Source organism: Nematostella vectensis, chromosome 2 (genome assembly GCF_932526225.1).
Source record: "Nematostella vectensis chromosome 2, jaNemVect1.1, whole genome shotgun sequence".
NCBI lineage: Eukaryota > Metazoa > Cnidaria > Anthozoa > Actiniaria > Edwardsiidae > Nematostella > Nematostella vectensis.
This window is the reverse complement of record NC_064035.1, coordinates 18,525,915-18,553,592: the sequence shown is the minus strand read 5'-3', so window position 1 is coordinate 18,553,592 and position 27,678 is coordinate 18,525,915. Positions and strand designations below refer to the sequence as shown.

General features: G+C 39.6%; 1 protein-coding gene and 1 long non-coding RNA gene across 13 annotated transcripts in view; one reads left to right on the top strand and one right to left on the bottom strand.

Annotated features, from left to right (window-relative positions):
- Positions 1–425: 425 nt before the first annotated feature.
- LOC5509078 (gamma-aminobutyric acid receptor subunit beta-3) overlaps positions 426–27,678 on the bottom strand; it is a 32,256-nt gene continuing 5,003 nt past the window's right edge. For 3 of the 12 annotated variants that reach the window (XM_048722337.1, XM_032377939.2, XM_032377938.2), the window contains exons 2-13: positions 25,637–25,812; positions 16,333–16,409; positions 14,250–14,378; positions 11,298–11,377; positions 9,577–9,644; positions 8,801–9,018; positions 8,507–8,589; positions 6,046–6,189; positions 5,519–5,733; positions 2,893–3,045; positions 2,630–2,746; positions 426–2,262 (exon numbers count right to left, since the gene is read on the bottom strand). In XM_048722337.1, the coding sequence (XP_048578294.1) occupies positions 2,011–2,262; positions 2,630–2,746; positions 2,893–3,045; positions 5,519–5,733; positions 6,046–6,189; positions 8,507–8,589; positions 8,801–9,018; positions 9,577–9,644; positions 11,298–11,377; positions 14,250–14,341 (1,422 nt within the window). In that variant the 5' untranslated portion in view covers positions 14,342–14,378; positions 16,333–16,409; positions 25,637–25,812 and the 3' untranslated portion in view covers positions 426–2,010. The other 9 variants (XM_048722354.1, XM_032377942.2, XM_032377943.2 and 6 more) reach the window with 7 other exon arrangements.
- Positions 21,336–22,351, top strand: LOC116616093. The gene is made up of 2 exons (XR_004295185.2): positions 21,336–21,625; positions 21,924–22,351. It is a non-coding gene; the product is annotated as an uncharacterized LOC116616093 (long non-coding RNA).

Sequence of the window (27,678 nt, the reverse complement as noted above, 5' to 3'; positions counted from 1 at the left end):
TCACTGGGGGTGGTTGGAGGGTTTATTGGTACCCCACCGCGTCACCACTCGATCACTGAACATGAACGTTCTTCCATTCGTCCACAAACAAAATTCCTCAAGCATAGATTATTTTGCCAGTCGAATCCTCTTGGAAAGGCCACTATGTTAGGCAGCTTCTGCTGTAAGGCGCCATTAGCCTATTCGGTAATAGCTATGTTATGTCTATGAGATCAAAGCTGCCATTGTAGAGGGACTTTATCGAGACGTTTGGGGAAGACATTGTTATACACCCCCAAATACCCCCCCCCCCCCCCCCCCCATAGGAGCCCTAGCGTTGTTTGTTATCTCACTGGGCGTGGTTGGAGGGTTTATTGGTACCCCACCGCGTCACCACTCGATCACTGAACATGAGGTTTAAGTTATAGCAACATCATATTATCATCCGCAGTATCCGTTTGTTTTTATTATAAATGACCTCAAATTCCTTTGGAAAATAATGTACATTTTGTCCTAATTAAGTAGCCCTTTTATGCTTTCAAATGTTTTTTTACATTGCTAGCAAAAAAAAAACACTTGAAATACTTGTCATAGTCATTAAAATTGTCTAATTTTGTCTCTCCAAATACTAAAGGGGCAGTGTCATGGTAACAGATTTGCAATAACCCTCCGGCCCGGACACAATGAAATTCAGTCAAATTCTAATATTGACTAATATTGAGCCTCTAATATTGAGCCTTTGGTACAATTCAAAGGAAATGGCTTTCCAATAAAATATTGCATATTATCTCAACAAGGCATTGAAGCTAAAAGTTCAACTGTTTATAGACAACTAAAAGCCTACGATAAACACTGACTCCAGACATGCGCAGTACCATGTCGCTGCCCCTTTAAATAATTACTTCATGCAACTCCACACTCGTAATTCATCACATGGCTTGACATTCTTACGTTACCGTTTCCACTCGTAATAGGGGACTTGCGCTAAGCGATCACGTGACTCTTTGGGTGTCAAACTAGTGTGCGCTCAGCCTTTTAGCGGCGAAATAACAGCAACAAAGAGCAACTTATTCAGCGCTTACGAAAAAAAGCAAGAATTCTTTTTTCATTAAGGGTTAAGTTTCATTTAAATATTATATTGTTTTCGTCCTTCTCAGGTGTGACGGGCGCGTTATTTCGTTTTTTGTTTGTTTGATTTTTTTGTTTTAAATTTGCCACCCAGAAAGGTCACGTGATCTCGTAGCGCAACTCCCGCAAGTACCGTTTCCACGGTACTCAACTTTGTTACTTGCGACGATTATAATTTCCTTGTTGTACAGAGCCGTAGCAGGCCACGTATGATTACGTGGGGGGGGGGGGGGGGGCACAGAAAATATTGGGGGGCACAGCCACGCCCCTACTGGTCATCCCCTTATAAGTTTTGAAAATATTGGGGGGGGGCACATGCCCCCAGTGCCCCACCCTCTGCTACGGCCCTGTTGTGTGACCCCTCTCTTCGAAAACACTTGCAAAACAGTCTAACGTAGACCTTCAGATTCAGTGAATAACACGTACCACATATAAATAATTCACTGCTCATTAATATCTGGGCAGGTGTTAGTCCTGTGACGGGAATTACTGAAGACAGCCACCATGCAGCAATGTATACTTGAAGCTGATAGCCATACCGTTTTAAAACGACAACAATAATCCCAGATAAGCCGCTCTTTTTTTGCTTCTCGTACGTCTGTACTAACACAACTTGCATTTATTTACTGCCGTTTGCAGTGAGCATTCCCAGTCCCATTTCCCATACGGGTTAAGCGGTTAGTACATTCTTACCACTAAACACCCGTCTCTGGCATGTGAGTAGCTACGCCTTCACAACCACAGGTCCGTCTGTCTGGAAGCGTTGCTTCCATCGTCACTGCATTTCCTTTTGCAATAAAAGCTTGCAATTCTTCCATGCAAATGTGCCATAGCATTGACGCCACCCCTGATGTCCCAGGGGTCACATGACAAAGCCACGCCTAGCTAATTATATATTGTACTCTAAGTCTTCTCCTCCCAGTCGATGAAAAAGAATACAATGAAATAGATAACATTGAATGCAATAAATATAAAAGGAAAAAGAACTCTAGCAAATTCATCGATACATTCAGTGTCTATGACTGCAGGGAATTTTAGCCTTGGTCTGCATCCGCCCAATTGTTCGTAGGAACTTTCATGCTTCTCCCTTTTAAGTACGGAGTCGTGATGCGCGTGATGGCAATTGTGCCCGTACTTTTTCCCGTGCTCTGAAAACTGCAATGAGATGAAACATGGTTACTGTTAATACATGGTCATGTACTATACAACTTCAGGATGGCCTTAGAATGAGAAACTCCATGGCTCAGTAAACAGATTACATGGGAATGAGATATCTATGTTAATTGGTATGCTCATTGGTATGGAGATCAGTTTTAGATAATTTTCCTTATGTTCTTAAGAGCGAACTGTTTGCATAGTGTTATTACAAGCTCGACACGACCTTATTATACAATGTGGCCTCAACAAGGCGTAGGTTGTTTTCTTACTGGCTCCTACAGGATCACTTTTTACGCTTAGACTTAGGCTCCAAGCGGCTTTTCTGGACCCGCCACTGGGGAGATAATGTCTGATTTGCACCTACCACAGCTGGACTATATCCATTTGGAATACTCCCATTCATGGCGTGCGCGGGACTTCTATGTTTGACACTCTCGGAGGAGTAGTTCACCAAGTCTTTCTTATACTCCGTCACCTCTTCCTGGGATTCAATCGGAATTGAAGTCATATATAGAGTTTGCGATTTTTGCGCCAAGTATACTCCTCCATTTCATAGATGAGCATCAATTGAAACAAAGATGATTTGTCTCAAAGACACTGAAAGAAATTCTACGACTCCTCGCTTACCGCTTGTGAATCACGCGGAACGTGTTTGTGTCCCTTTCTTTTCTTGTTATGTACGTTGTCGATGTAAAGTACAAAAGTATACTCTAGGAGTACCGCGAAAACAAAGAGAAAACAGCCGATCAGATACCAGTCCACTGCTTTCACATAAGACACCTGGAAAAATTAACAAAATCATATTAGACAACGGATAACCAACCGCTTGAAGATATCAGGAACCCTGTCAAGAACCTATAGACCTGCAGACTTGATAAGGAAAAGGACGGTGTGATCAGACAACCAGTTAGAAGGGGTACGACAAATAACGTATACTTCGGGTATGTAGTTATAGACATGCAGACTTGAGGATGGTATGATCAGACAAATAACGTGTACTTTGGGTATGGAGTTATAGACATGCAGACTTGATAAGAGGAAAGGATGGTATGATCAGACAAATAACGTGTACTTTGGGTATGGAGTTATAGACATGCAGACTTGATAAGAGGAAAGGATGGTTTGATCAGACAAATAACGTATACTTCGGGTATGGAGTTATAGACATGCAGACTTGATAAGAGGAAAGGATGGTTTGATCAGACAAATAACGTGTAATTTGGGTATGGAGCTGCTGATGGATAAGACACCACGTTTACCTTAGGCATGGAGATGTTGGATGGTTGACAGATAGAAAGGTTTAAGTTGAGATGAGGGATGGATAAAGAGCGGTATACCCTGGGTATAGAAATGTTGAGGCCCGATCTATGTGGCACTTTTAAAAGCCTTGGGATTGGCATGGAGTTGTTGAGGGTGATAGATAGGGAATATTTACCTTAGGCATGGAGTTGTTGAGGGTGATAGATAGGGAATATTTACCTTAGGCATGGAGTGCTTGAGGGATAGACAGGGAACATTTACCTTAGGTATGTAGTGGTTGAGGGATACACAGGGAACATTTACCTTAGGCATGGAGTGGTTGAGGGATAGACAGGGAACATTTACTTTAATAAGGATGAAGTTGTGGAGGGATGAACAGGGAACATTTACCTTAGGCATGCAGTGCTTGAGGGATAGACAGGGAACATTTACCTTAGGTATGTAGTGGTTGAGGGATAGACAGGGAACATTTACCTTAGGCATGCAGTGCTTGAGGGATAGACAGGGAACATTTACCTTATGCATGGAGTTGTCCAGGGATAAACAGGGAACATTTACTTTAGGCATGGAGTTGTTGAGGGATAGACAGGGAACATTTACCTTAGGCATGGAGTTGTCGAGAGATAGACAGGGAACATTTACCTTAGGCATGTAGTGGTTGACGGATAGCCAGAAACATTTACCTTAGGCATGGGGTTGTTTAGGGTGATAGACAGGGAACATTAACCTTAAGCATGGAGTTGTTTAGGGATAGACAGGAAACATTAACCTTAGGCATGGAGTTGTTAAGGGTGATAGACAGGAAACATTTACCTTAGGAATGGAGTTGTTTAGGGATAGACAGGAGACATTAACCTTAGACATGGAGTTGTTGAGGGTAATAGACAGGGAACATTTACCTTAGGCATAAAGTTGTTGAGGGATAGACAGGGAACATTTACCTTAGGCATGTAGTTGTTGAGGGATAGACAGGGAACATTTACCTTAGGCATGGAGTTGTTAAGGGTGATAGACAGGGAACATTTACCTTAGGCATGTAGTTGTTGAGGGATAGACAGGGAACATTTACCTTAGGCATGCAGTGGTTGAGGGATAGACAGGGAACATTTACCTTAGACATGGAGTTGTCGAGAGATAGACAGGGAACATTTACGTTAGGCATTGAGTTGTTGAGGGATAGACAGGGAACATTTACCTTAGGCATGGAGTTGTTTAGGGATAGACAGGGAACATTTACCTTAGGCATGTAGTTGTTGAGGGATAAACAGGGAACATTTACCTTAGGCATGGAGTTGTTGAGGGATAGACAGGGAACATTTACTTTACGCATGGAGTTGTTGAGGGATAGACAGGGAACATTTACCTTAGGCATGGAGTTGTTGAGAGATAGACAGGGAACATTTACCTTAGGCATGGAGTTGTTGAGGGATAGACAGGGAACATTTACCTTAGACATGGAGTTGTCGAGGGATAGACAGGGAACATTTACCTTAGGCATGGAGTTGTTGAGAGATAGACAGGGAACCTTTACCTTAGACATGGAGTTGTCGAGAGATAGACAGGGAACATTTACGTTAGGCATTGAGTTGTTGAGGGATAGACAGGGAACATTTACCTTAGGCATGGAGTTGTTTAGGGATAGACAGGGAACATTTACCTTAGGCATGTAGTTGTTGAGGGATAAACAGGGAACATTTACCTTAGGCATGGAGTTGTTGAGGGATAGACAGGGAACATTTACTTTACGCATGGAGTTGTTGAGGGATAGACAGGGAACATTTACCTTAGGCATGGAGTTGTTGAGAGATAGACAGGGAACATTTACCTTAGGCATGGAGTTGTTGAGGGATAGACAGGGAACATTTACCTTAGACATGGAGTTGTCGAGGGATAGACAGGGAACATTTACCTTAGGCATGGAGTTGTTGAGAGATAGACAGGGAACATTTACCTTAGGCATGGAGTTGTTGAAGGATAGACAGGAAACATTTACCTTAGGCATGGAGTTGTTGAGCATGTTGAGAATCGTGGTGATCGTCAACACAGAGGTGATTCCTAAGGCTATCCTAGCTGCAGTGGACTCGGGAGGTATGCAAAATGATATCCAGGAGAGAATAACTATGAGTGCGCATGGAGCGTAAATATGAATGATGAAGTATCCTGACCGCCGACGGAACCTGAAGGTCGCTGTCAGCCCAGACCAGTTACCTACAAGGAAAAAAAAGATCACGTGATCATATAATCACACCATAGCAAATTTCTGACATCACATGTATGCGCAAGGCGCCTAACAGAAAACGCTGATATACAGTGGCTTGATGTGCCCGATCTAACTAATTAAAATCAATTTGAGATTTAATAATATGATTGTAGACATTGTTATGTTTAAAAACATCATCACTGGCAATGCATAAAACTACAAGCAAACATCAAATCATAGACTTCATCAAGCGGCGCGCATGATTCTACAAGGATGCTGCTGACCATTATGGCGACCGTTGGCAGTACTCGTCAACCTACCTGCTACATACATAGTGAAGTGACGGGACACGTTGATATCTGATAGATTGTACTGGGGCATATCTCGAATCTTCTTGTTCACAGCTATACCGTTATCGCTTCGGTTTTCCCACTGATACTGTACATTATCGGCGCTGTACCCGTCTATCGGATAATCAAGTTGATATTTATTGATAATGCATGGAGAATGATGTAGTGCGAGGTAATTTATAAAGTATGACGTAGCCCTAGGTAATGTATGGTGTATCGCTAGGTGATGTATGGTGTAGCCCTAGGTGATGTATGGTGTAGCACAAGGTGATGTATGGTGTAGCCCTAGGTGATGTATGGTGTAGCACAAGGTGATGTATGGTGTAGCCCTAGGTGATGTATGGTGTAGCGCTAGGTGATGTATGGTGTAGCGCTTGGTGATGTATGGTGTATCGCTAGGTGATGTATGGTGTAGCACAAGGTGATGTATGGTGTAGCCCTAGGTGATGTATGGTGTAGCACAAGGTGATGTATGGTGTAGCCCTAGGTGATGTATGGTGTAGCACAAGGTGATGTATGGTGTAGCCCTAGGTGATGTATGGTGTAGCACTGGGTGATGTATGGTGTATCGCTAGGTGATGTATTGTGTATCGCTAGGTGATGTATTGTGTATCGCTAGGTGATGTATTGTGTATCGCTAGGTGTATGGCTTAGCGCTAGGTGATGTATGGTGTAGCGCTAGGTAATATAAAGTGTAGCGCTAGGTAATGTACGGTGTAGCGCTAGGTGATGTATGGTGTAGCGCTAGGTGATGTATGGTGTAGCGCTAGGTGATGTATGGTGTATCGCTAGGTGATGTATGGTGTATCGCTAGGTGATATATGGTGTAGCGCTAGGTGATGTATGGTGTATCGCTAGGTGATGTATGGTGTATCGCTAGGTGATGTATGGTGTAGCGCTAGGTGATGTATGGTGTATCGCTAGGTGATGTATCGTGTAGCACTGGCTGATGTATGGTGTATCGCTAGGTGATGTATGGTGTATCGCTAGGTGATGTATTGTGTACCGCTAGGTGATGTATGGTGTATCGCTAGGTGATGTATTGTGTATCGCTAGGTGATGTATGGTGTTGTGTAATATTGCCAACAGCCACACCCGCCACAATTGTAAATAAATCTGCTTTGATACCTAGTCCTTTATGGGAGATTGTCGCTCTGACTTAAAAGTCTATAAGCGGTTTCTCCTTTCTATAAGAGACTATAGGTTCATTAAAGATTCTAGCCGTATGAGGCTGAGATCCGTAATAAGTTGCCAGTTTTTTATAAGAATCTTTAGAAGATTCTGTTTAGCCGGGTGGAACCTCATGACAAAATGTTTAGATTCGTTTATTAGATGCCATGTTTGCCTCAAAACGCATTTTGCCTGTCCGTGAATTCAACACTCGCCGTTATGTATGTTGTGAAATCCCGTAACCGTATCTAGAATAAGTTGCGGATTTCGGCTTAGAAGGTGGCAAGTGAGGAATTTGTTCTCAACGGACGTAGGCCATCTCCCTAGACACAAACCCTTCTTATAACTAAGAGGGTGGCAAGAGGAGAGAATGCGTGTACTGAAAAGTTTCAGTAAGCTATGGACATCAAAGATATTTAAATCAATGAATCTTTCGCCCTTTTATAGACTTCTGATGAAGTAAATAAAGTGCGTAGTGTCTTTGAGATTACACTTTTGCTTGGGCGTTATATGCCGCAGAAATGGATCTACGGAGGACGATATACGCTAGACGTGGTTTATGTGGTGACAAAAGCCTTAGGTGACATATTATATGTCTTTGTGGTGGAATTTGTCGTTCTTTAATGTTTCACGTCTATAGGAGCGTTGCTCGACCTGACATAAGCGCTTTCTTTGTGCATCTTAAGTTTCTTAGAGTTATTTAGGACATATCTGCAGTACAGCTCACTCCTGTTTTAATAGATTTCTTAAAATCAAACAGGAAGATTTGAGGCTGCCGAGAATCGCCACTGTAACTCGTAGAATTCAAAGTGCACTTTGGCTAAATCTGGCTTTTTCTGAGAGAGGGCTCGCTCATCTCGTCTAAGGTGCCTTCCGATGTCATCGTTTGATGAAAAATCGGCGGGCGGTTATAGCGTTTACAAGACCGGTTTCGGACTCTTAATGAAGAGACCTTCGTCAGTTGTTTTTCGCTAGGTTGCTAATGAGGACTTCGTAAAGTATGCTCGATTAGCGGATTGGTGATAGGTGATGTATGGTGTATCGCTAGGTGATGTATTGTGTATCGCTAGGTGATGTATGTTGTAGCGCTAGGTGATGTATGGTGTATCGCTAGGTGATGTATGGTGTATCGCTAGGTCATGTATGGTGTATCGCTAAGTGATGTATGGTGTAGCGCTAGGTGATATATGGCGTAGCGCTGGGTGATGTATGGTGTTGCCCTAGATAGTTAATATATGGTGGCTAGGCGATGCGTACGTACAACTCTCGATGTCAATGTTACAGTTCTGAACGTCCTTTGGGAACATGCGTAGATTCATCGCACAGCTCGCCTTGACGGTTACTCTACAAGACATCACAACATATACACTATCATTAGTACCCTTCAGACAAAATAGGCATCTACAGATATAAAAAGAATAGGTGTGATCATATTCAAAACAAGTAAAAGTAGGGGAATTACACCGATATTAAGTTTCCCGCTTTTATCAGGGTTTGATTTCAAAGGAGGAGGATCTTGGATATGCCACGCCAAAATAGGCATGTTCGACCGTACCTTGAGTTATAGTGAACTAAGCCATCGGGTGATATAGAGAGCATCTTATTTATTGTGGTCACGCTGTGGAATTTAGACATTTTTGAATTCACAAAGTAGGTGTCTGGAACCCAGATCTTGTCCAGCATGGTGTTACTCAGCGCAAGAGTATCATTGAACCGGTGCTTCAAGCGAGGGTCTCTCCACAACTGCCTCAGGAAGAAATCCATGCGGTAATCCTAGAAGGGATCAAGTGTGAGACTCTCTAAACTACTACACTGATCAACCATTCCGGTATAGGTAATGAGAATTTAAAACCTCTACACTAACAACGGAACCAGATAATGTCTGTAAGTTTGATATTTCCGTTGAACAAAGATTTTAGTATGAAAGAAGAGCTTTAAATGGGGACATGGTGTCAGACATATTAAGGCTTTAATTCACTCTGTACTTATACGTTGTTACTCGTTTTGGTCCCAAAAATAACCTCAATTAAGTGTATCATCTCAAATCCCTAATGATTCCCGCCCTTCACGGCCTAGTTTTTAAAACTTGTCATTAAAGCCTAAAAAACAAACCCTAAACATATTGTCAACTATGCTTGCTTGCCTGAATTCGCTTTTTATTAATTAAATTAAGAAATTTACCAAAACGATTCGTCTGGTCTAGGCGCCACCCAAGACCAATAAACCGACCTTAAAACACATATCCTCAATACCAAATTTCTACGGGTCCTTGAAACAAGCCATGATAATAAATATTTTATTTTATAGCGCAGGCGCTAGGTTTTTACTTACCATATCAATAACATTAATAGCGTCTATGGACAACACCCAAAAGCCCACTGTCACCGTCACCGGATCACCTAGATAGATAGAAACATCTTAACATTAGTAGCGTCTATGTGGACAAGAACCGGTTCGCCTAGATAAGATTAATAGCGCCTATGGACATTAGCCGGTGCGCTTAGATAGTTAGAAACATCTTAACATTAATAGCGTCTATGTGTACAAGAACCGGTTCGCCTAGATATATAGAAACATCTTAATATTAATAGCACCTATGGACAATACAAAATAGCCAAAGTCATCGCCACCGGCTCGCATAGATAGATCTATCTTGGCGTATAAACCCAGCCTAATGGACGAAGTGAATTAAATATTTCTATCATAGAAGTAAGTTTTTTTATGTATTGTTTAAGATAGCATTAAGACGACATTATCAGAAATGTTGATTTTGATCAAGTTCTCGTCCCGCACATGAACACCTCTGATTGGTGATTTAAATGTTACTTATGTAATTATCTGATGTTTCTTATATGGAGTTTTAAGGTGTTGTTGGGGTCATTTTCACCGGCTTTAAGCTTATCTTCAGCTTTAATTGAGTGATCATCCTTTACTCAAAACTTAGTATTCAAAACGTGTCTGAACAAGATTGTATAAAAGTGTATGTTTTTCTGTCTGCAACAACAACTATCACAGCTATTGGTCTATTCCCTTCTATTTTAAATATATGTATCACGTTTCGACTTTTTGACCCTAGATATAGACCATTTAAACTGGTGATCAAGCGGGAATATATCAAACAAGCGAAAATATATCATACACCTATTTCAAACAAGGTTGCCCTCGGAGAATCCATGATGTATTTCAACCCGCAAGGATTCATGGGTATCAAATAACTAAACAAGCAAGCGTAAATAAAGCATATACAGGTCTGGAAAGCTGTTAGATTTTGAGTAAGTACGCAGCTGCTTTGTCTCCTATTATCTTTGTTCTACAATGAGTTCTTTTGTCTCTTTTCTTCTCGTTCTTTGTGTCGAGGTGCGGATATTGTTTATTTGCCCAATCAAATTGCAGCTTGTAAGAGCTGCGTACTGACCCTAGCTTTTTGTTAATGTTCATGTAAACATTCATATGGTTTTCAAAGGTCAGGGTTCAGCCACTATGCGTTACCCATGAACCACTGCGGGTTACGTCAAATGGGTTTTCTAGTGCAACCTTATTTGACATAGGTGTAGTAACATCGTGTGAAGGCCATGTTTCGTAGCCCGCTTTCCATCACGGATAACATAGATGCCGATATCTCGATCCTTAAAACCATAAATGATTAAAGTACAAGAGTTTACAAAACTGGATTTGCTAAAAACACATAAGTATGAGCTGTGTTATGGTAACTTCGCAACAAGGTAGTATTATTTTTTTCTCGAATTTTCATAAACTCTGGTTCTTTTCTCGAATCTTTGTAATTCGCGTCCTCGTCACCCGAGGATATTAAGTCACTCCTGGATATTACGCGAGCCTGTCTGCGTTGTCTGTCCGCGTTCTACAAGCCTAGCAAGCCGAACAATTGGGAGAGAAGAGAGACGGAGACATGAAGTGGGCACCATAGGGAGAGGGAAGGGAGGGGAGCTCCTTTTCCCTACAATCACTCTACATTTTCTGCCGGCGCGCGGAGTCTATCCATCATCTTCCCCAGCCCTTTGCCATGTTTGCGCTTACGCAGGCTAGATTCCTACCTCCAAAGTCCGGACGTAGTCTTGGGTCGTATCCTTGGATAAGGTTATCCAATAAGCTTGTCATTTCGCTCTCATTCATACTGTAAACAAGAAAAGGAGAGTTTTTAAGATGAAACGCTGGATTGTTCGTATCTAAGGCTGGATTGTTAGTATCTTACGCTGGATTGTATATATCTATTGGAAACGCAAAGGTAATACACAAAAAATGTGAGTCAAAATCCAATCATTTATTTGAAAAGCGCAAAGAGGCAACAACAGCCCTGCTAAAGCTTTGCTCACGTGCATGTGTGCCCTTACTACATATCAGTCTTAAAAACAGTCGTTTTTCTAGCTCAGTCGGTCATTTCCTTATTAGGCATTACATATCATATTTGGGAGTCCGCTTCAATCATTTTTTTTTCGCTTTTTTACCGCTCTAAAACTTTGTAAGTCGCAAATTTCCACGTAAACTAGCAGGAATCCGTGTTTACTACGATTTTGCTGGCAGCCATCTTGGATATGGAGCCTAGTCCCTAACTTTTTAGAATATCACAGGTCTGCCGCGCACTCGCCCCAGACTTTTTTGATTGATATGATGAGTCAAAATTCCTTTGCGCATACGCATACTTACATTTTCCCAAAAAACGCGTTCGTGCGCGATGTGGGTAGGTCGGGCGGATGTTATTATTCAAACATTCTTAATTATGTCCTAGGATGTGGCAACAAAGTTCTGCTTCACATTTTGCGCTAATTTATTAGATTTTAATGACATTAAAATTGATGATATAATACAATAGCGATTTAAAAATCCACATTTCATATTGAAAATTTACACCTATTTCAATATACGGTGTCGGTGCAAATGGCGAATGGCAAATGGTAGTTTTAAGACAAATCACGACTTGTAGGTATAATGACCCCTAAAAGTAAACGATTAAGTAAACCAATCGCACGAGAAGCCTCATCTACACTAACAATTTTTAGTTGACAACTATATTTGTTTGCATCTACACTTGCAATTTTTCATGAGTGACAATATTTAATTGCCGAGAAAAAGCAAACCTGCTAGCTTTTGACCAACTATAGTTGCCACTTTAAAATTGCCATCTTTGCTCCATCTACACTAGCAAATAAAAATTGTCACATTAAAATTGTCAACTAAAAATTGGTAGTGTAGATGGGGCTTCTTTCAGTAAAATATGAGGAGTCCCTTTGTATTTCTGGATGGTAGCACTGCCATCTGGAAATTGCCACTTTTGCGATATAAAACGTATTTTGAAAAAGGTGTATCTCTGGTATTGTTATACTTTTTATAGGGCTGGTTAGAGACAGTTCGGAACCATTGATTGACTAGGCGTCGATTTGCGCGGCTCAAACGGATATTAACAAAAAAAATTTGAGATCCAAACTTTCTGCATGGGGTAGTTTACAAAAGACTTTTTATTTTTCGTCATCAAGGAAAAGGGAATTTACCCTCTCTTGGTAGTTCGTCGATTTTCTAAATTATTTCTAGCCATGTTAGTTTGTATCGGCCCACAATTTATGTGAGAAAAAAAATGTTAACCCACAAGTCTGTAAATGTGTATTTTATTTCGTAAATACGTTAATGGCCGTGAGCGATCGCCACATTTCCGTACACTCGCGTACAAAGTACATAAATGTTAATGTTTTTTAATGCAGGTCGTTAAATATTTAAGTCTATAATTCTCGAAAATCTCTCAAGCTTTTCTTGCGAACAACAAAACGTGCTAAGTGAGACTTGGTATTGTTTGTTATACAATAGATCGGGAAAGATATATTTATAAATATTTACGATTCCTTAAAAATCTTTACATGTAGTGAATTTAATATTGAGTTGGAATCTCGCGAAAATTTATAGATTATCCAACAAAACATTACTTATAGGAAAAAAAACCTTATCTCTTCCGCCATGTACAACGCTGTTAAACGCCGAAGGCAAGGCCTAGCATAAAAGTAATAGGTTTTCCTCAAAACAAAATCTCGTACAACCTTTGTACTTCTTCAGAAGCCAGCACGTATTGACGTTCGAAACTATGTCAAGCCTTGAATAAAAAAATAGCAATAAAGAAAAAGGTAACTAAAAAATAGAAAACTTTCTAATATTCAATGTGGCTGTCATTCTCTTCTCGCAAGTAAACAATTCTTGAGGCAAGTACTTTTTGGTTTAGTGCGTGTATTTTGAAAGCTTGATTTTGAGTTTCCTACGAATTGATTGAGAATTCTAAACCTCGACAAAAATAGATTACACAGCTTGAACTTTGTTTTTTAGATGACAACTGTCCACACCGCACATTGTTTCTTGTTATTAGTATTGATTTTCTGTTTTCGTGTAGTTTGTTGTCATTAATGTCAAACTGGATAAGTACTCCTGGTATGATTGATGTGGTTCCGACTAACTTTTCATTTGACCTCTGCCAAATTAAAACTTTTGATAAGAGAAGGCAACGAAATAAAACCAAAACACATCGTCCAAGGTTGCTAGACCACCGCTTGGCTGTGGTTTTAATCCTTTTCTTTCACACATGAAACATCAGACGAGTAGTACTAAGACATTTATATTTTATATTTGATGCGAAAATTATTGAATAGATCTTAACATCGTTTTTATTAACTAACAAGACTGTTATTTTTTTTAGATCCCATAAAACAAAGAATGGCGTTTGCAGAAAAAAAACATGTTAAAATATTCACGTTATGTTTGTCATTGCCAAATACCAAGTACATTTTTTTTACAGATCGCTGTTTAGACTATTTTTCTGACAGTTTAACAAAGCATAAGAGGGGCTGAGTAATATACGATCGAAAGGCAGGCATTTTGGTGATCGCTGTAATGGAATTAATTTCTTCAAGAAATCCCGAACCACTAATGGATGGCGCACTAACTTTCTACCCCAGAAAGTTGTCGGTACACTGTAAAACCGTCTGGAAATTGTGAACAAGAAGTGAGCTCACCTGTGTTTTCGTATTTCTCCCGCTATATTTTGTTTAAAGAGGAGTAACGAAAACATCAAAACCACTGTTTGAATCCGTCTTGTAGCCCGCATATCAGCAGCGACTTGTACGACTCAAGACTGAGGCCAACTGAAAAGAAAACACTAAAAGCATTAAGAACCTTACTAAACCTATTACTTATCTGATTATAATAACCCGTCTATTTTTAAGCAAAATACGAATATTAATGTCCCTATACGTATCACCTACATACCTAGCTCCCTTTACAGGTACTTCAATTGAAGAAAAAGAATTCAGTTACGAATGTTTTATTCGTTAACTGCGGCTGTAAGTTGAATTCCTCTTAAAAATCCTCCCTTGATAATGACGGAAAGTGAACGCGTCTTCTGTATAAAGCTTAATGTGTGAGATGCATTTGAAGATTGCAAATTATGACACATCTTTGGACTGTACGATGGATTTTGATTGAGAAGTTGCCGCTTTCATCGGTCTTTCCCGCCACAACACACGCCTTTCACTAACCGAAGTGTATTGTATCTAAGCTTGATTCGGCATACGCAAACACATCCTTATCTGGAGCTTTTATTTTGCAATTATTAAAAACACTAAAGCATATTGAGGTTTTTAATAATGACTTCACGTTATCAATGATTTTTGCTTTGTTTGTAAACTCGACACTATTCGCGAGTCTTATCTCGTCGTTTCCTTACGTGTGAACAGATAGATTAACCATAAAAGTCGTGATCGAATGAGATCATCGACTAGATAGCAAAATTAACTTTTTTCTTCTTTAATATGCATTCATACATCAAGCTCATAATATATTCATGTCACTGTGAAGAGCTAGAAAATTCTATTAATAATTGTGCAGGGTTTTCTCTTGCCGATAACGGTTTTCCAGACGCAACGGGACTACAACAACGTGGAAAGATATTATATATCCATTGTATTTCCACGAGATATTCTGTATTAAGTGAGCTAAAGATGTTTTCTTTTTTTAAGTGGAGTCTTCTTTGGCTATTATTATTTTAGTTTTTCCAAATGTAACTGAAAGAAAGAAAAACGCGTACCCGAATATAAGGTCGCTCAACAAAAACGATCGATACGTGATCACGGGCTAAATAACTAAGTTACGTTACTGCGCCAACACCGCCTTTCTTGAGTAATAAGTACTTTATCTAAGGCGACTAACTAGACTGACTAGAAGTAACTAAATGAAAAAATCTCGACTGGCGAAAGAACGATATAAACTGAACGACACAATTACCAATATGGCAGGAAGGTCGACTAAACTACGATGACCGAAATGATATGGATAAACATAAGACGACTGAAATCAGAAGGTCGTCAAAAGCACAAAGCGAAAGATTAGTGACTTCAGGGGTGTGATCCTCTAGACTGCTCTCCCCCCCCCCCCCTCCCCTTAAAAAAGAGAGTTGACACAAACGGTCCAGTAGACTGCACATTCTTCTAAGTGTACTGTAAATTCATCTCTTGGGCTTGTATAGGGGAACGTAGAGGCGACTAAGAGTTCGTTTTGAATACGGTGTAATCAAATGTGCCAGCAGCCTTATTTTCTCCATATATCAGTATGCGAAAAGCTTAAAAGTCTTCTTTTTGGATTGAATGAATCGGGGTGTTTGTGAGAAAACCCGGTGTAAGTAAATAAAGTAATTTTTTAAAATAATTTATTTATTTTTAATTTATTAAATACGCACAAAATACAACTTTCGTACAAAGTACAGCTTTCGTTCTCGTACAACTTCAGAATACCCCGCCACCATTGTTCTACAAAAGAAATTTCTAAAATACCTGTATATATATATATCCTTTATTATTACTTTTTGCTATTAGCTCTTGATACGACTCTGAGAAGTCATATTGGCTCATTAGTCTGCACAAAGGGAGGTCGATACAATTCAAACATGCCGCCTCTCGATGGTAAGTTCGTACAAAATTAGGAATTTCTTCCTGCCTACACATTTAGTTATTTTTTGCCTTGGGTAGGACTAGTAGAAGTTATATTGACTAATAAGCGTGCATAACGGGAGGTCGATAGAAGCTAAACATGCCGCCGCCTCACCTTGTAACTGAATACATCTTCAGCTGTAGTCCAAAGGGGGTTCGACTCCGTATGGCACTTCGAACGGGCATTCGTTGCTATAAAAACCAAACACAGTTAAAACATTAATCATTTAAAGCCATTTACCATGTAATAGGATTCTTTTGTTTCAGATACAACATAATATGGCTTAATTTGGTATTTACAGTCTTTCTAGCATATAAATGAAGACATGGACTGCCACAGAGATGTATAGCATCGGAAGCAGTTGTTTCCTGTGTGAAAAAGGCAGTGTAGGATCTAGCACCAGAGTAAGCATGGCATTTTAAACCCGTTTTTTTTCCAAATCACCCTCGAAGACAGAATGAAAGTAATGGAGATAATAAAAGCTAATCGCCAGTCTGTTTTTCAATATAACCGCAATAGATTTGTCTTCAATAACCGTCAGGCAGGAAGGCACCGTAAGATAGATGAGCTACTTTTAGAATGGAGAGACTTTCTAACTCTTAAAAACGTTGCGTACTTGAATTAATGAATTGCGAATTACGATTCTCTAAATAAAGTATACTGATAGCAATAAGAGTTATCTGTCTCGAGTCTTGTTTGGATGGTGGTGCTTATCTTAGCCTAAGTGCTGTGGTCTCGATGTGCATTCAGCTATTGGGTTTGCATGTATGATGAATGTACATTATACATTCACTAACTTTGTTATTACGTATTTCTGGAATAAATCGCTTAATTTACACCCAATTCCCTTCTTACTTTTATGCTCGAGGTACGATAAAGTAGTTACAAACCAGGGTAAAAAATATTTGGGATTGATTATTAAGTCGTTTAGAATTCTAGATCTTATCAGTAAACACACAAAAATGCGTTAATACGCAGTTGTCATTTAATGGGATCTTCGACTGTTAAAGCTAAGGATAGTTTCATATGAAAAGGATATAAAAGGTAGTGTGTAGACTTGCCCCTATTTTATTTTCCCTAAAAGGAGCGCGCGATCTAATTGGCATTTTCCTCAATAGTAAATAAAAAAATCAGGTGTACAGCAAAAGCCAATTTCTAAAAAGACCAGCGCACTTTGTGAAAATCTAGATGCTGGGCAAAGTCATAGGCGCTCAATAAGCCTCTTAGTCTCAATCGCCTCAGTTCCTAACGACCTTCACTTAGAAGTCTTTCTTGCTTTCTTGAGTGGATAATAGAAAGGCGGGCTAAGAGTCATTTACCTTGAGTACATGTCATAAATAACAATCGTGCATTATATTCCCCACCCACATTTCGTTATCCAATAGTATAGCATATTTGTTCATATTTTTTTTAAATCTAGTCGTAGTGAACGATTCCTTGTTTCCACTTAAAGTGCCTCTATGAATAATATCCTGGGATGAGAAATGAATATGACATGATTTTTTAAAACGTTTTAGTGCCTTACTCAAGGAAATGGCAATTGGTATCTATCACATTCAACATCACTGACACAATATGCATAAATCTGGCGAGATTACTTCGATTATTGACGCCGTACAGCGGCGTAGCCAGGATTTTTAACAGGAGGGGGCCCAAAAGGGACTTTTAAGGCATTTTCTTATTTATTTTAGATAATGTCTCGTACATTTACTGTATTTTTGGCTGCTAAAAGGGGGTCCCGGGCCCCCTAGGCCACCCCCCTGGCTACGCCCCTGCCGCAGCCCGCACGGCATGACGGGAAAATGGGTGTAGGTGTAACCGGGGGGGGGGGAGAGGGCTAGGCTACGCCCCTGCCGTAGCCCGCACGACATGGGAAAATGGGTGTAGGTGTAACCGGGGGGGAGGGGAGGGGGGTAGTGGGCTAGGCTACGCCCCTGCCGTAGCCCGCACGACATGGGAAAATGGGTGTAGGTGTACATTTCGTGTGCGTGTAACGGTGCGCTGCGCCTCTTGTTCCCAGGGTCCTGTTCTTCAGGGTCGCTGTTCTTTTAATGTGCACGTTCCAAATGTAAATAATGCAAGTCAGGGCCGTAGCAGACCTCAAAATATTGGGGGGGGGGGGTCAGGGGCACAATACATAAACATTAAGAAAACAATGGGGGACACAGCCATGCCCCTACTATTCATTTGCTTATAATGTTTGAAATATTGGTTGGGGGACGTTCCCCCAGTGCCCACCTCCTGCTACGGCCCTGCAAATGAAGCAATTCGATTGTTCTATATTCATTTGCATTTGGAACGGTACATGAAAAGAACGGAGCTAGTTCTTGCCCTTAGGTTCAATAGGCACGAATTCATGGCGTGCGATATTTGAAGTGGAAAGGGAACAAAACCTACCGGTTTTCGAGATACTCTTACTAAAAAATGGCTAATTAAGAACCTACTTATAGCCTACAAATTACCTATAACCAACTAAAATGTTACCTATGAATATAACATATAACAATATCATTATAAGATTTAGATTTCGATAGTCAGTTCGCTAGAAAACCTGTCTTAATAAAGGTTCTTTTTTATAAGAACGTCTAATTTTCGTCTTATTTTAAGGCTGGAAACTTACTTATCGATGTTCTTCAATTTCAGTGACCTAAAATCATACACACCAGCTAAGTAAAAACAGAAAAACACAAATGATCAATAACAATAGTATTTCAAGCCGGCCTTGGAATTTAAATAAAACTCAACATCGAAGTAGTATCCAAAAGTGTGAACGACCCTTGTATGTTTCACTACCAACGCAAAGTGTGTAACAAACGCGGCCACTTCAAATTTGCAAATCCAGAACTATTATATTTCTAGTGGCGCTATTCACTACATCTTTTGGCTTTAAAACCAGTTTCTACTGGATAGAATCCCATAATTACCAGTATTATTGAGTTACACTTGTTCCTTGGTGTTAATGACAGCCTTGTCATTTCGAGATGGTGTTCGTGCCTGCTTTTAGCGGTGAGATTGTGTGTGAGTGTTTTTTAAACAACGTGATGCCTTGCCGCGTCTGTTATACAAGGCGTTGACTCCGCAAGTCAGGTAAATAGCCGCCGGAAATATACATGTCTTGGAATCATAGATTAGACCCTATAGCAACAATATTAAACTTTTGATGATACTTTAAGTCGTAAATGGATTTTTATGTTAACTTGTTTATGAAAACTGCAGATTAAGCTGTTGTAATAGAATTTGGTTGTAATAGAAATGTGTAGAGTTCGGTAATGACTATAGGTACCAAATGGAAACGCCCAACGGACTGGACCGTTTTGTTAAAGATTGAAACACTCAGTAAAAGCTTATTAATTTTCGAGATTATGCAATTGGTGCAATTAATATGCTCTACAATGAAATGACAGGCATTTCTTTTGTTAATCGTTTTGTTTTCATTTCGAAACCGGTACGTCAGAAAAAAAAATACAATAAGTTTGTTTCTTGCAGTTCACTTATCCGTGTCCCTTCTCTAGGATATTTGGCTTTCATTCTTTGTCGGCAAAAGTCTGTTCTTATTTCGGCATAGACAAAGAGCTGGTTTGAATTAATGCAATGCACTAATGATTTATTTATTAGCAAAGAAGAATGCCGGAGGCCGTTATGTTTCGTTCCTCGCGTTCCATTCCATTCCTCGCGTTCAAAACACGACAACGAAAACGAAGAAAGACAGCAACAAGGATGGTAAAAACTATTGATTGGATTTGAGAATCGAACATGATCGCAAGGGGGAATTTCTATATAACGGACGGACCCCTTTCCACTTCCCTAATCGTACGATTGCTTGCGTGCGTGATCGAGTTCTATCATATATGGAAAACAGCCTAGTTACGGTCTAGCGAAAAACGTAGACGTTTTGAGTATAGACTCGACTTACCCTTTTCGCTATTAAAGACCAATAACGTTGTAATTTTTGTCTGTTTTTCAGTAGAAGTCTGGATATTTTAAAGTCTAGGTATTTAAACTAGTTTGAAGTCTAATCTAAGTGATAAAGTATCGATCAAGCCGCCTTAGCTGTCACCGATGTCGGTACTTTAAAGGCCCTAACACCTAGGTGACGGATGATATTTTTCCTTTCGATAACGGCCTGTGGAAACTGTCATCTATACAGCGGCGTAGCCAGGACTTTTAACAAGAGGGGGCCCAAAAGACCCTTTCAAGGCATTTTCTTCTGTGTTTTAGATAATGTCTCATACATTTACTGTATTTATGGCTGCAAGAAGGGGGGGGGGGGGCTGGGCTCCCTTGCCCCCCCTGGCTACGACTCTGTATAATGCTCAAACGAAGTGTACTATGCTCATATGCGATAGCTGGAAACAGGTGAACATTGGTTTAGAGTGTACCCCAACCTGATTTCCAGACCAAAAGTGTTGTGTACCGTGAATTCACTTAAATTGAAAAACAAATTCTGTGAGTTCCATATTCTATGAAATTTTAAAGAAAGTTTAGGTTCCGGCTAGTGGTTAATCCACTAAACATAAAAAGATCGTGGTGGCATTTAGTTGTAATTCTATTTGGCCGCTATCTCATAACAAAATGCTAAAAAGCGCTAATCGATTTACTAAATAATACAGGGCCATTTGTGTAAATTACGTCTCTTCTCTTTCTGTTTGAGGAGACAAAACAATAGTCACATAATTCCTTGTCAAATCCCCTCTTTTTAATAGATGCTAGTCACTAGTGAATCCTTGGCTATTCTCATATGACGTCTCTTCATTTCTCTTCCGTTTTTCTTATTTATTCCTCGCAGCCCTGTAGTTTTACTATATGGATGTTTTGGATTCGTTTTCTAAATATGCAGTTGTTGCTATAATTACTTTCGTTATTCCAATCACACTCTACCAGCACTACATTTCTTTTTTGTAGAGCAAAAAGACCCAACATTTTCTTTTCTTATGTGCACTTGATTTTCATAATATTGGCCATAAAGGAAAATAAATATTTTTTTTTTAAGGTTTTATTTACCACGGTTGATGAGTGGGCCATCGTTTGGAGCTACCGTTTGTAACATGACACTTAACTAACAAAATGTTTCATTTTTAGCATCTTCCCAATTTCCCACAATTATTCCATAAAATACATTACACTACATTTTTCAAGTCCCGAAGAATATTTTAATTGTTTCGAATTGTAAGTATCAAAAGCCATGATTTACTCACATCGCTTGTCTGGCTGCGGGTTTCCCTTGGCTTAGCAGCTGCTCAAGTGTGTTTGCTGTTCCACGGATAGTAAAACATAAGCAGCGACCAGAAATCAAGAAAATCAATTCCAAAAGGACGGGATGTTTGCGCCAACAATCTGTGATTCTGCTTAATTTGATTTCTGCTTGTGCGGATAAGATCACTAAATCGGAAGTTTGGTTTAACACGCAGTAAGTGATGGTTATAGAAGGAGTGCGTTCTTTTATTAATAATACAAATCATATGATATTTTTTCAAAGAAATAAACAAAAGAAAGGTGCAAATGGCACACGACAACTCCGATAAAAGAAAGCCTTTTTCAATATTTAAAAAATGTAGAACAGTCTTGTAAATTCTCATAGCAAATGTGTTCTCATATCTGTTATGATAGTAGGTAGTCCTGCTCTATTCTTACCTCTGATTGATGCTTTTGCGATGTTTGTCAACCACAAAACCAGGCTAACGGAGTAATACAAAATCTCTCTTTAGGGGCGCAATTTACTTTGCGTTTCAGCGGGGATCAAGACTCAACTGCTGCGAAAACGACTAGAATTTGAAGTGTTGAACCATTCTCATGGCTGTTTGTTGGATACTGACTATGTGAACAATGCACTTCATAAATTTACTTTTTCAAATACCTGTATTTGTTCTAATAGATTGTTCAATATTCAAGAGATAAAACATGATTGTGATTGAACAAATTAAAGATTACTTAAGATATTGGATTACAGTCTAGCACAATTAATTTTTCCATTTCGTTTTGCGAATTCTCGCGTTCATTTTTTTAAAGACTGTTCCAAACGCACATAAGTTTTATGAGTCGAGAAATTTCTGTTTCCAGAAATGTCGTTGTTATTATCTAACCTTCAAGGAAATCCTCTTGATAGAGCATCAATAAATAGTCATTTATTTGGAAACTATGTTGCAGTGCGTGGTATATTTGTTTATATGACAGCCAATAACACAAGATTTAATCAGATAATAGCACTTTTCTATCACTTCATATGTTTGCGAGTGCTTGGTGAAGCGAAAACCCATAAAACACAAATGTGTCAACATTCCACCTTGAGGCGCCCAACTCCATGGCACCATCTCGATGAGATTTGTTGAATCGAGGGACTCATTTACTTGTGTTACCTTCTAGATTAAAAACGTCAAACATTGTCTTGAGTTGAGGACTGTAATTTGATAGCATCGTAATACTGGAGCTAAAGCATTTTAAAATCTATTCATGATTGCGCCACGACAGCTAGGACTATTCATTAGTTCGTTGTGCTCTTAAAAGTGCCGCAAAGTCGCGCTTCCCAAAGTGTTTGAGGATATTCTCTATTCAATTCCAATAAAGTGACAAAAACGAAGCACAGTGCTCAAATGGGTTCAGGAATTATATCGAGTTAAGTTTTCATTAGTTTTTTGCTAAGATCCTGTTGTGCCTAAATTCATTAGGTTTTATCACCGCATCCCTACCGTTTTTCGCGATTCTTTAATATGCAATGATGGTAAAACGTCAAGGCTGATTTAGATAGCACGAAAAGTCGTATGAGACTTGTCCGCGATCAGCCTACGACTCTGAAATCTCGACTACGAAAATCGTAGAGTGTAATTCAGGGCTAGGACATGCCGAAGGCATAATAAAGCAGATAGAGCAAGTTGCAACCATCCGAGCAACGAGGGATACACACTCCCCAATGTAGAGAGCCAGGTTTTTTACACCTCTGAAAAAATCCCAAGTTGACCTGACCTGGGTTCGTACCCCGGCCCTCTTGCTTCAGAAGCGAAGCCCGTGCCAATGAGCTATCGCTAGATAAGGATTTTTCCGTTTGATAGGACTTATCCAAGCTTTGTGCAACCAGCCCTAGAACAACATATTAAAATCTCCAAAGAATACTATTGCCTTAATACATGCCGGAGGAGCGATGAATATTTTTTTTTGCCGCTGTCATTTCGGATTTAATTGCTAACCATAAGGTCACTTCACTAGTAGGAACAGCTTTTTTGTAGATGCAGTCCAAAGTTATCCATTTATAACATCCCAGCTTCATTAGCAGGGCCGTATTAGGGGGTGGGGCACTGGGGGCACATGCCCCCCGCCCTCCCCCCCAAAAAAATTGTAAAAAAATTATAAGAAAATGACCTGTAGGGGCGTGGCTGTGCCCCCAATATTTTGAATGCTTCTGCATTATGCACCGCTCAATATTTCCAAGCCTGCTATGGCACTGATTAGCAATAGGGTCTGTTTATTGAGCATCCAAGAAACAAATTGTCGTCATCATCAGTTAAGATTCCAATCTTTGATGACAAAAAATCATATCAAGAAAATTTGGCCAAAAATTGTCGTTTTTGACAAACTCTGTCACTTTCATATAAGGAAAGTAACATATTCCTTATTTGGAAAAACTGCTTGATTCTTGTCATTTTAAGGGTTGCCGTACCGCAGGTGCATCGTAAACTTTATGAATTGTAATCAGAACAGAAAAACCAGTGACTGTGACCATCCTTGGTCAATGGAGAAAGTATCTGAAAAAAAAAAACTAAGATTCCTCGGTACCAGCCCCTAAAAACGACAACGTTTTCTTCATATGGTTTGTTTAGGGGGCGGGGGGGGCTCGAAGGAACTGTATTCATCGATATGACCTCTCCCTCTTGACCTAGGGTTTGAAAACGATTTTCCGAAAAGACAATTATTCCAGATAAAGCGAAAATAAAATTGAGCTGCATGACTTTTAGTGAGAATTATGCAAAACAGAAAATAAAAAATGGCAACTCGTGCCTCTTGTTCATCTGGTGTATAAATATCGATTCTGATTAATGTTTGCTAGATACCAAAAAGATTTTGCGCCGAGTTTGCTAGATACCAAAACAGACAATGAGTTCGTATAGCCAATTTCAAGTAAGTATAAACAGTTCTTTTCTTCTTCACAGGCTTGTTTGGAATAGATGTTAAAAATAATGGATAATTATTTGTAATCCTTTTAATCCTATGTTTTTAATCCACACTCTTACTTCATCCTTATCCTAGGATTTGAATATTTATTATATTGCTATTAAAACTTTTATCATTGCTGCAATGAATGTTTTTTGTCAAGCTCAGAAATTTACCAGGTTTTATTCTTTTCAATTTCAATTCAGAGGCAAAAACGAATATGCGCAGTAGAGTTGCGCATGAATGACGCATGACTTGCACTTTACATCAATCATCCAAATTACCCATTTTGAGGTTTTCATAAACTCTTCAAATTTTTGACATGTACTCTGAACCTCGAAAACAATCTTATCCGTCTACTAATACATGCAAAAAATTAACACCCACACATAACCTATTTCTACTCGTTCGAGCCAAAATAGTTATTGTTTTTACGTCGACTGTTTGTCTTAAGTCTAATAACATCCTACCAATAACAGATATTATATGTGCCTAATTGATATTAGTCAGTTAAAGGATGCGCAAATATCTACACCCGTTTGTACTACAATACTTGCTTCAGTCGAAACATTGCCACAGTATTTTAAAAGTAGCTTGGCTCAAGTATTGACCCATCTGTTATTTTTTCTTTTCAATGGGGTATCTCTCTAGCATTTTTCTGACACTTAGACTTATCAATTATTAATGTTTCGCTGAAATGAGCTTTCTAGAACTCCAACTTCTGGGAGACTTGAAAGATTATATCAATATCTCCAATACGTAAACTGTTCAACGCTTTTTTTAAATTCCTTTTAGTGTAAAGCGGCAGGTGGATCGGCAGGTAGATTGTTTACTTCACCAATCTGCTGCCGGTGTTAAATAATTACGTGCGATTTTAACATCACATCCCACCTCCCCCAAGGAGATATCTCAGCAGTTCACAGCTCAATGTACAAACACGCGAAATACCTCACCTGTCTCCAATAGAATCAGATAAAAATAACTTTAATCATTTCATAGTTGTTACTTGAGTATTGTGATTGATTCTGGAAGTTGTAAAAGGTGGGATGAAATGAATCGCAGTGCGCCCTCTTTGTGTGACATATAAAAGATAATTGGTATTGGGATAGATACGAAATGCAACATTTTGTTGAAAGCAGCTAACATTTTTTGGTAATCTTAAAAAGTATGCCTCCTTCCAATGCTATTTCTATTATTTTTTTTGTACTGTATGTCGACGTAAAAAATGCATAAGCACGTTTCGCGCTGCTTTTTAGAGTATTTGTGACCACCTACTTACGTGCTTTACAGATAATACGAGGTTCCTTTTTCTCTAAGGCATCTGGCGAAGTCGTTGAGCGTGGTTACTGTAATCGGCGAAATAAGACTCTGCCATAGTTTAATCCAAATTTGCCATTTCTCCCTCACTCCGCATCTGTTCTTTGTGCACAATTTAAGGCCACAATCTCCCAGATCCTTAGAGGATAATTGGCAATGTGTCAATCAAGCGAACATAAACACATATTAGACCCTAGTGAAAAACCAGTCACTCCAAACCGCGAGCTACACACACCAGAATTACCTGATTATTCGTACCTGTCGCGGATCTCGTATTTACTAATAATAAGCAGTCGGAGAATACAAAGACAACGGGAAATATGCATATGAAATACTCGGGGTTAGCGCTGTATTCGACAAACATCTTGAATATATATCCCCACTTTTCGGATAAAAGATATTCTTGTGAATAACACTTTGATCTTTTCTTCCAAGCTCAAGTAGAAGAGTAATTATTTATTTCTTGAAACCCAAATACTGTTGCATTAAAATTTTTTTATGAAAACGCAATTGACGATATGCATTCAGTCCGACGGTAACACGAATCCAAACAAGCTCATTAGAACTGTGGTAATGATTGTGAAAGAAGTTGAATATCGCCATTAAGAGCAGCTCGACTTGTAAAGTTTTTCCTAGAAAAAGAATAGGAATATGATTAAGATTTAGGATTTAGAAAAACCTTAAAAAAACCTTAGAAAAAAGCCAAATCCTCGTCATCTTGAATTTTGAGCTCGAGGCCGGGTTTTCGCTATAAAAACACCGGCTAATCGCCTGCATTGAAGGCTGTTCCAATCAGAGAACAATAATAAACAATTGATGGTTAATAGGTGGATCCTCGTAACTATATGCTTCTCTGGTCACCTTAACGATGAATGCTTTTGGCGCATCCCTTTTTAGAACGTCAACTTAATTTGATGTGTCTGTCTCCAACAACGGCTTTTTGGGTCGTTGCTGTGCAACACGGTGTTCCACTGGCACTACTATGCTAACCTTGATATAACCTTGAGAAAATATTAGAGGGGTGGTTGAAAAAGGTCACTCTTTCCCACCCACGTAACTATTTACTTATTTTGCTATCATTTCCTATGATTCACCGATTTTGTGTGAGAAACCATGCTGCAATTTGCAACCCCCCCCCCCCCGCTAGTATTCTTGAACATTGTACTATGCACACACCCCCCCCCGCTAGTATTCTTGAACATTGTACTATGCACACCCCCCCCCCGCTAGTATTCTTGAACATTGTACTATGCACACCCCCCCCCCCGCTAGTATTCTTGAACATTGTACTATGCACACCCCCCCCCCCCGCTAGTATTCTTGAACATTGTACTATGCACACCCCCCCCCCGCTAGTATTCTTGAACATTGTACTATGCACACACCCCCGCTAGTATTCTTGAACATTGTACTATGCACACCCCCCCCCCCCGCTAGTATTCTTGAACATTGTACTATGCACACCCCCCCCCCCCGCTAGTATTCTTGAACATTGTACTATGCACACCCCCCCCCCCGCTAGTATTCTTGAACATTGTACTATGCACACCCCCCCCCGCTAGTATTCTTGAACATTGTACTATGCACACCCCACTCGTCTATTCCACTACAACATCAAAAATTTAATAAGATCAGTGTTCCCTGTTTTTTGGTAGTACAGTAGAACCCCGCTAACTAGAACTCGGCTAAGTCGAATTCCCCGCTAACTCGAACTAAGTTCGATTTCCCTTGGACCTAATTTTGAGTCCTTTTTTCGAATTCCCCGTTAACTCGAACTGATTTTTGCTTCCCTTCAGAGTTTCAGTTAGCGGGGTTCTACTGTACAAATTTGGGAAGGATGTTGTCTTTTTTTATCTTTCATCAATTTGGTCAAAAGTATATGGAGTATTTTACATGACAGGGGTTGCAGGTATCCTGAAAATATGTTTGTGTCAATGTGTAGTTCCAGAAAATATCCATACCCCCCACCATTGAGGGGATTGGAAATCCCGGGGGTGGGTGGGG